Here is a 10,283-nt window from a genome sequence, read left to right as displayed (position 1 = left end):
TAATTTCAACTCACCATTTATTTAATTCAAAGTGTTCAAAAGTGCCATGAAATGAACTCATCACTGCATGTTATCTTTGGCGTCATTATAAATTAACTAAGAACCTCGAGTTTTAATATTAATGAGCGTTTATTTTAATTGATAATTATTCATATAAAACGGTACTGTATGGGAGTGGCGGCCCCTATTCCTGCTCTCTGATTTAAAACACTCAAGCCACTGCTTAATCATGGAGCCGCGGTCGAAAGCGAGAACAGGATATTTAGCAAAATATCACACGGTCGGAATTATAAATCTCTGCGTAATTTCTCTTTAATAAATGAAATCAGAAATTGAAACATAAAGATGTCGTCTAACAAGCTACGCTATGTAGGCTATCACAGGACTAATGACTATTAAATAAATATGTCTTACCAAACATATCAGATGCTTTGAGGACCGTAATCCCGCTGCTGAGGAAGTTAGTTGCTGAGGTCTGTTGGACGTGAGTTGTGTTCACCCCTTAGAGAGGAAGTTAATGGCTTAACGGCATATTTGAGGAAGTTTACCGAAGTAAATGTGGCTATGACAGTGTTTAAGAGGGCGTAACAGTCTGTCTACACTGTGACTGCACGCGCGCGCGCTCCCACTATAATCAAGCAGTTCGTTCGCGTGCACTGTCAGCTCCGTTGATCGTGCATAGGCATCACAGGGAAATCCCGTATCATCACACAACCTCAGACTCATGTTGAAACTACCTGACCCAAGGAGGAGTCGTGAGAATAGCCTATCGACTTGAATCATACACAGAGTCGTGGGTGTTATGCAAAAATTTTTGTTAGGCTACTAATGTAATGGAATAGTTTAACCAAAATGAACATTTCTGGTTTGATTTATTATTATTTTATTTATTTTAATAGATTAAGTCGTTAGAAACCCGTATGACTTTCTTCTTTTGTGGAGAACAAAAATATAAGTTTTGAATACTATCAAAGTGGATGGAGACTGTAACGCAACACTCTTTAAAAATGTATTGGCACCCATGGTTCCATGAAGAACCTTTAACGTCAATGGAACCTTTTCATTCCACAAATTCTATAGGCCTATAGTGGAAAAGAGTTCTTTAGATTAAAAAAAATGTTTTTTACACAGAGAGAAAAAAAGGGTTATTTTAAGAACAGTTGACTTTAAGGTTCTCAGGGAAAATATAGTAGGCCTATCTTCTTTAGTATCAAATAACCGTATGGAACCTTTATTTTTAACAGTGAAGTTCCAAAAAGAACAAAAAGCACTTTAATTTGCCTTTGAATATTTTTTTGGAACATTGACTTTATCGTTGTATGGAAAATTAATTGAATTGTAGGCTATGAAAAATGTCTTCTTTTGTGCTACAAACACAAAAAAAGTCAGTCATACAGGTTGGAAGACATGAGGATGAGTTACAGTGATATCCTTTAATAGCCTTTAATAAATTCTATGGAATCTCATAGATAGATAGGATTGGTAAACATACAAGAAAACGGGGAGTGCTTTCTTCATTTTTAGCTGTATGGTTGAGAATCACACCACTAGATGGCTGTGTCTTTCTGCTTTTTGAGACCAAACCTCAAAACCCGACCATCCCAAGAAACTATTTGCACTACCATTAAACATCCTCCAAAAGCAACACCAAACGGATTCCTAAAACCGAGTGGATTTGGACAACTCAGAAAATAGGACTTTGAAACCTCGAAATTTGTTTTATATATCCGGGACACACTTTTGTGTCATATATTTGGAGGACAATTCTTTCTTCATTTTGGACGTTTTGTTCGAAGCGGATATTGGAGTGATGGACAAATATTTTTTGACACTATTTTATTGAGAGGGAGCAGCATGTTATGGTGCAGACCATGAGGGGAAGATGTGGAAAATTAATCTCTAACATCGTTGAAGTGTTGTTTAAACTTATTGGACCATTAAACCGACAACATTTTCTCGTCTGAGTTAAAACAACATCCTACAAATATCGGTTACCTAATGGATCTCAGTCAGACCAAACGAAACTATTACATCTGAATTGTCACAATTAAGCGACTCCTGCAGTTTCCAACCTTCGGCTTTTGACAGGTAATCTGATATTTTTAAAACAATAACACGATGAGTGTAAGTAGGGTGCATTTGCAACATGAAGACAACTTTGAAATAGCGTGTGTGTTACTTTTGCTTATTTCATATGCCATCTGATATGAGTCAATCGGCAAAATAGCTACACAAAGGCGGAACTTGATCGTATCATTCACAAGGAGGCACATTGGCCGCTATTTTTTTATAGTATGAATTTGTGGAGCCTTTGTCAAAAGCTATCTAAATATATAAAATCTAACGTGACATGCCACGCTTCACTATAACTGAAGCGTGCAGCTATTGGAGGCTTTTTCCTACAGTAGCTCCAAATATAACTCTAGCCATATGGCAGCATACGTTTAAACAAACAAGTTTATATGATTATGTTACTTGTACTCATTTTTTAAAAATTACTGATACAATCCAGCACTTACTACTATCTTTTTTTCAGTTTCACTAGTGGCTTTTCATTAAACTATGTCATTAGACGACTATAGTGGCAATATTTTATTCTCTATTGAAAGAATGTATTACAATTATTGGTAGTTATTCCACTTCCAGTTTACTGGTATAAGTAGGCCTATGTAGCCTATTCCTTGTTACTTGTAAATATTCAAATAGGTACTAGTATCAAATTGTACAAATTTATTAGAGTGTATTTGTTACTATTGTCATTACATTTGACAACTATAAGAATAGTATATATTGCAACAAAAAAATGTTTTGTGAACACTTTATTTTACAGCATACTTGTTACACATGTTGCATGTTGTTACTTTAGTAATTACTATAAATTGTGCATAATTACATGCAACTAACCCTAAACCATGACCTAATCCTGACCCTTCCTAACCCTATAGTAAGTATAGTTAATTATTATTACTTAGTAATTAAATGATAATTATTCAGAAATTTTACCAGTAATAACTGGGACATGCATACAAATTATTTTCATGATTTGTTATTACAACTTTTTATCTTTTGTCAAATCAACTTAATGTGGTTCAGATAACATAATCATTTGAGTTTGTATTTGGTAAACCAATCTCCTTAGTTGAATTAACTCAAATTTTTAATTTCAATGAAAAATGTTAAAGCAACCAGGTAACTTACTTTTTGAAATACATACTAATTGGAAGTGACTAGCTGATATCTGAAACACATAAAAATTACAATTACCATAGATTCAGTAGAATAGTTAGGCGTACGTGTCACTAAAGGGACAGTAATTAGTAGCTAAAGAGTAATGTTTGTGACTAATTGAGTCACTATTTGAATAAGAACTGTCTGGAACTTAATAATTACTAGTGAAATAACCTAGCTATTAAAATAAATACTAGTAACCTAAAAAAAGAAATGTGAAAGGAACAAATGTTAAAACCGACTTGCTATAATACCCAACATTCATTTTTATGTCAGAATATTTCATAATGTATTCCTGAACGGTAGATTACTGTTCTTATAAATGCTCTCTCTCTCTCTCTCTCTCTCTCTCTCTCTCTCTCTCTCTCTCTCTCTCTCTCTCTCTGTTTAAAGTTTAGCATGGATCTATTGAGATTTTCCAGACACTGTTTGTACATTGCATGGCTTGGTTTCTTATGGAAGAGTACAGCAGATCAGCACAGCCTGACAGACCACCTGCAGTCTCCAAATGGATTATCCGGTAGGAAATCACCATTCAGTTGAATCACTCAGCGTTATTTCCCATGTTTTATGTGTCCGTATAATGTGCATTTAACGTGTTACGCAATACCAATAACATAGTGTTTGTTGTAGAGTAATAAAGGTGATGATACACAGGGCAACTTTTTAAGCAATGTTGCTGGGCAATCTTGCCGAGCGATTGTTCCTTGGGCACTTTCCAATTGAGAATGGGCAATAAATTTCTATCTGGATAATTTAGATCGGTCGTGGACCCTGAGTCTCATCTGGTTGCCCGTCGACGGCAACATTGCCCAGAAACATTGCTCAAAAAGTTGCCCTGTGTATCATCACCTGAAGATGTCCCACTCTGAGAAAGGGTGCATGATATCCCCTGTTCTTACGTGTGCTGCTAGAAAAGATAAAGTGCTTCCCTTGTTTAATCAGAGCCTCATTGGAGATGATGTCAAACCTATCTTTCACAATCCAAATGCTGCACTTACATTTGTTGACCAAGAACTGAAAGAACTGACATGACCGAAATATTTGTCAGGTTTAGTTTAGCAAATGCACAGAGTGACATAAAGGCCTCCCATGAGGCAAGACTGCTGGTGTACGACAACCTCGCAAGTTTTGATGTCCATCAAAGTCTCCTCTTGTGCTTTGACACTAATGTTCAGTTTCCACTTAACAGACTGACGCTCATTCTGTGACGCATATTCACCATGGTTATAATCCACACAAAACTCAAATTAATAAAATGCAGACCTGGTGAAAAGATTAGAAAAAGGAACACTCTTATATATTCAACAGTATTCTTTGGAAATTATCTTATCATCATGAGACTTATGAAGGTGACGCTTTCATTAATAAATTCTTCCAAACTCTTACTCAGTCTAGCCTGATCGATTAGTTATTAGTTAACCGTGAGTCACTTGGATAAATGCCATAATCAGGCTGAGGTCATCCATCCATTTTCCCAGGCCCTCTGCCTGACTGGGGTTCATTCAAAATGGTCATCTCTACATATACCAGGTGAAACTCTTTGTATGCATCTGGAAAAGGCTCTGAATTGTACATGTCAGGTCGAGGGCTTTGTTGACTTTATCCAACCGTTTTACAGAAGGATCTCAGTGCCTGGTGGAATGCATTCCTCGAAACATTTCTCCTTTTATAGGAAATGTTGGGAATAATTAGATTTTCAGTGTTATCTCCCTTTGAGGTTGAGAACTGTGAAGTGGACCACTATGGAGATTGTTTCATTGGAATGCAAAATTAAACTTTATATTTGATATTCCAGGTTTAATACAAGTTATGCTCTGTCCACCATGTTTATTGCATAATGTTGATTACCAGAAGTTACAATGAATCACACAATGGAAGGGAATGGGACAATTTTTTTGGAGGATTTGAAAGCATAATTAGCTATGATTCCATCTCCCTGTTTTTAAGCGCATTTTGAAGTATCACATCAGAAACGAGAGATGGAAACGCCAAATTTCGGCATTTAATTCGCAAAAAAGTTTTTACGCTCACTTAAGGTGGTTTTTGACTTGTGCGAAAAAGAGTTAATGCAAATAATGGAAGATGAAAATGCATCTGCCGAACAAATTCTGATGTAGCGAACATTAAACCCACGTGACTAATCGGCTGTTTCCGCTGATGGTGTTTTATTTACTGTTGGTTACTAGGTTACCAATACCACTGTCATCCGCTCGAACAACTTTATGAAAACGCACATAATTCACATTTGTTTGGTTTGAAAAGATTCACTTCATGTTTGGATGGAAACTCAGATAATGTAAAGCTTATAATTTTTATAAAAGCACCTACATTAAATGTTGAGCTGTAAACCTGTTTAAATAATTTTTACAGCCATTTTAGGGTTTATGTGTTATGTTCACAGGGACAAAATTGGATATAACTGTCACGATTTTGGCCTTGTCTCTGTCACGTTTTGGTTTGTTCATGTCATGTTTCCTTTTCTGTCATGTGATCCCTTGAAAGTCATGTGATCCTGCCATGTGTCTAGTCATTAGTCTTGTGTGTATTTAAGCCCTCATGTTTGCCATATGACTTGGTCTAATGTTGTCTCACTGTAATCTCTGTAGGTAAGCGTCATGTCCTGGTCTTGTTTTATGTTTCATGCCTTGTTTTGTTAATGTTATCAATAAACTGCACTTGGGTTCTACAAGCCTGCCTTCAGTGGAAATCCTTACAATAACTTTACACAGAAAAGGTATAAGCAGTTTTTCGTACTAAAATTATACCAGGGATACGCCAAAATTTCGGTTGCCGAAAATTATTTTTTTGGCTGAAAGATCAAATTGGACGAAAATATAATGCTCCACTCATGCTCATCAGAAAAGCAAAGTCTGCTCAAGTAATGCACCGACATGAAATTTCTATGTAGTAGTAGTATACTTGTTTTAACACACCTATTGTCTACGTATTGTGGCTATACTATTGAAACAATCACATTTATATACAGGTCCTTCTCAAAAAATTAGCATATTGTGATAAAGTTCATTATTTTCCATAATGTAATGATAAAAATTAAACTTTCATATATTTTAGATTCATTGCACACCAACTGAAATATTTCAGGTCTTTTATTGTTTTAATACTGATGATTTTGGCATACAGCTCATGATAACCCAAAATTCCTATCTCAAAAAATTAGCATATCATGAAAAGGGTCTCTAAACGAGCTATTAACCTAATCATCTGAATCAACTAATTAACTCTAAACACCTGCAAAAGATTCCTGAGGCTTTTAAAAACTCCCAGCCTGTTTCATTACTCAAAACCGCAATCATGGGTAAGACTGCCGACCTGACTGCTGTCCAGAAGGCCATCATTGACACCCTCAAGCAAGAGTTAAAAATCAACATTAACTACAAAATTTTCAGCATTATCATTGGAAAGTTAATATCGTTTGTTTCACTGCTTTGTATATGCATCCAAATCTCAAGTGTACATTGTGTAAGTTTGATCCTGACCCGTGTATACTGAAGGATCTTTTTACAACGGCTCTATAAATCCTCAAGGCTCTGCAAACACTGACGGTCCTCTCAGATCTTTTTAAAGGTCCGGTGAAGCAGACCAAACATCACCTCGTTTCATGTTTTCCCTCCTCTCCTGATCCTAGGCCTCTCCGTTTTCCTCATTCTCCTACCAAGACATACTCTAGATTGTCTTAAAAGACTTTCATTGTTTCTGTGGGTAGTATTTTATCATATACTAACAGCAGCTTGCTTAAATATATCTTAGGTGTTTAAGGGAAAGGTCACCCAAATATTGAACTTCTGTCATTATTTACTGTTCCAAACCCATTCGACTTTCATTATAAATTGATAAACAGGCAATAAAACAAAATAAGGGGGGAAAGTGTGTTTTTTTTGTCATTGCAAGGATAGTTTAAAACTACACTACAGTAAAGTATAGTTTTTAGTTTTTTTACTAGAATTGTTACCCTATTGGCTTTCCATAGCTGAATGCACAATTGTACACTGATGTTTGATGTCATTGACTAAGCGGTTGTGTTTGTTTAGAAGTTAGGTTGTTATAGTGTTTGCTACGGTGGCTGAGAGCGCTCAACGCGTGCAACTGAAGAAAACACATGAAAATAGAAGAAAACCCGCAAATTAAGAAAACCTCTTCATCCAAATACTCACAACACAACCAAATACAGAAACGCCCTGCAAAAGTTCACAACGACCAAGTATAGAAACGCAAATAACTGCAAATCACAACAGAAATGTTTCCAGGGAACCAAATAAGTGACGAACCCGGCTGGGATGTGCTTATGGCTCGTGAGCTTCATAGACATAATAAATACATGTAGATAAATACATAAATACAACGCAGCACGGTGTCCATCAGCTGAATAGCTTTTCTTACGACAGAAATATCTTATTAATGCTGTTAACATAAGGGTTGCAAATAAATATACATTTTTTACCAAAAAGCTTTTAAAATATGCGTTATATGCGTTATATATCTGTGTGTGAGTGTCTCAACTTTAGATATTACCTAACATTTCTTATGGAACTTTTCTTTTTGAAAATTTAAACATGGAATGACAACATTTGTACAATGTAACTGATGTATAGATTAATAACTTTCCCTCATGTTCGTTTTCTCTATCTTTTTAATTAATTCATTTAGTAATTTTAGTTTTCAGCTCATTGTTATTTTCTTATTTGTATTCTCATGACATAGAACATATTGTTAATACATTTTTTATATTGTATACATAGTTGTATGTCATAAGCATGTCATCTATGTTTTGCAAAAAAAAAGTTAAAATAAATACATTAAAATAAAATAAAGTAGACTTTTGAGCTGTAAGCACGTCCCAGCATGATTCGTCACTTATTGGGGTCCCCTGGAAACATTTCCGTTGTGGTCTGTGTTATTTGCTGTGTGTTTCTGTTTTTGCCTGTGTTGAGAACTCTTGCAGTGTGTTTCTGTATTTGCTTGTGTTGAGAACTCTTGCAGTGTGTTTCTGTATTTGCTTGTGTTGAGAACTTTAGCCGTGTGTTTCTCTATTTGGTTATGTTGTGAACTTTTTTTGTGTGAAACTTGTTTGCTTGTGTTGGCTATTTGGAGCACACGTGTGTTGTGAAACTGATAAAGATGTTTTCTTAATTTGCGGGTGTTTTTTCTATATGCATGTGTTTTCTTCAATTGCAGTGCGTTGAGCTCTCTTGGCCACCGTAGTTTGCCTCTTAGAAAAAAATAGTTTCTGGATTTGCTCAAATTTGCGAGGTTCATGACAACATGGTGTAATAAAAGAGTTTAGCAACATCTGCGAACAGCCAGGCTTGTGTCTTAAAGTTGGCCCAAAATAAGCTACAGAAAATACTTCAGAAATTCACCTTTTGTGTTCCACAGAAGAGTTTGGTGATGACAGAAATGAGAACAGAACCTCATCTGTATCCGGCTATGTCAGACAAACATTAACGCAGAAACAACTATACTTGTACAGTATATACCCATTTCCTTTTAACACGTTGAGATTTTAAATCTTCACGAAAGCAGTAGTGATAATGCTAACTGATAATAAACACAAACAAACAAAGATGATATCTTAAGTAAATCGGGTGGAGGGAATGCATCCAAGGAATTGAGGGATAATATGTGAGGAAATTCCTAAGATCTTCTTGTTTTTTTAATGTCAGATGCCTTTTTCTCAGTTAAACCAATGGCAATATCTGCCCGTTGTGCATATTACATTAAAAAAATATTTTTCTGTGCCCATAAATTACTTGTACCAGGTTGAGTTATAACCACTTGAGTTCAGTTTAGTTAGCAAGTTTAACTGTATATGTTGTCAGCGTTTTTTAAATGGTTCTCTTAAAGTCATCATGTGTCTAAATAATGCAGAAACCCAGTGAGTGCAAATACACGGTTGTGTGATGACAAGTGTTTTTTGAAGAGTCGCGGTTGTGGCATGTTTGTTTAGTGGTTTTGTACAGACAGTTTTGCAGGCTGTGAAATGGGACAAAAATAGCAGTGTAGATCTTACTAAACATTTCTTTGCATTAAAACAGATCTGCTTGCCTGGAAGAACACAGTCATGGACTCACTAGGACTCACCATATCACAGCAATATCCACAATACCTCAGCAGCTGTCCTGTGTCTCCATCTAAAAATAGTTTAAAAGTCACTCTATGGCTTATACGTGGCTGTGTTTGCGTCATTTCAAAGTCAATTTTCATCAAAAGGTCATTTGTGTTTGAATAGGCCTTTGTTGTCTCAGGCATTTATGTGCTCTTGAGCAAGGCTTTTAACTTGCCTTTTAGTGCAATTATAATAGATACAAGGATTCAACTTATTTTTTGCAATTGTATGCACTTAAAATGAGCGAGTTTACCCACAATGCATTGCAGTGAGACGGTGTGTTAGCTGTGTTCCAAAATACAGTGAATGAACTGCCTGCAAATAATTTCAGTAGCATCTGTCCTTAACACGTTGCGTAGCTAACAGTTTGATATTTTATGTAAGGAATATTTGACGAGGAGTCCTGAATTATTTGAAAAATAATGCACACCTGAGGTGGTAATGCTTTATATACATAATTTTGTGGCAAAACACATGGAAATAATTGGTCGTTTTTATCATATTGTTTACAATATTTACTTGCTTGGTCAGTGTTGCTGTGGGTTTTCTGTTGTCAGCTGTAAGGACATTTTAAATAACTTAAAATCATTTGGGTAAAGGATATCTGATATGGAGCTGTAATGCGGTCAAGACCTGCCTGGAACTACTTTAGCTGTGCTTTTCCCTGAAAATAATTGCACACCTTAGAATGTTCATCAACCAATCAGATTCAAGCATTCAACTGCCTTGTAGTGTAATAGAGTGCAACGGTCAGGTTACGGAAAATAAAAAATCCCGTTCATTATTTCAACTTAATTTTTTAAATTGAACAGCCGAATTCTAGGTGAAAAACTACATTACTCATTAGAATCAAAGAAAATGCACACAAAAAAATCACTAATCATAGAGTTGAAACAAGCAAATCATGCCAGAAGCACTCTTTATCACC

General features: G+C 35.7%; 1 protein-coding gene across 5 annotated transcripts in view; it reads left to right on the top strand.

The window, feature by feature from the left end:
• Positions 1-1,574: 1,574 nt before the first annotated feature.
• Positions 1,575-10,283, top strand: part of stim1b (stromal interaction molecule 1b) — a 43,241-nt gene continuing 34,532 nt past the window's right edge. The window contains exons 1-2 of one of the 5 annotated variants that reach the window (XM_077233482.1): positions 1,575-2,088; positions 3,622-3,748. In XM_077233482.1, coding sequence (XP_077089597.1) covers positions 3,628-3,748 — 121 coding nt within the window. In that variant the 5' untranslated portion in view covers positions 1,575-2,088; positions 3,622-3,627. The remainder of the gene's footprint in view (positions 2,089-3,621; positions 3,749-10,283) is intronic. The other 4 variants (XM_077233483.1, XM_077233485.1, XM_077233486.1 and 1 more) reach the window with 4 other exon arrangements.

The sequence above is a fragment of the Siphateles boraxobius genome, unplaced genomic scaffold (assembly GCF_051911475.1).
Source record: "Siphateles boraxobius isolate OS27281-9 unplaced genomic scaffold, OSU_SipBor_1 18, whole genome shotgun sequence".
NCBI classification, from domain to species: domain Eukaryota; kingdom Metazoa; phylum Chordata; class Actinopteri; order Cypriniformes; family Leuciscidae; genus Siphateles; species Siphateles boraxobius.
The sequence above is the reverse complement of the archived record's forward strand: the minus strand, read 5'-3'. Positions and strand labels throughout refer to the sequence as shown.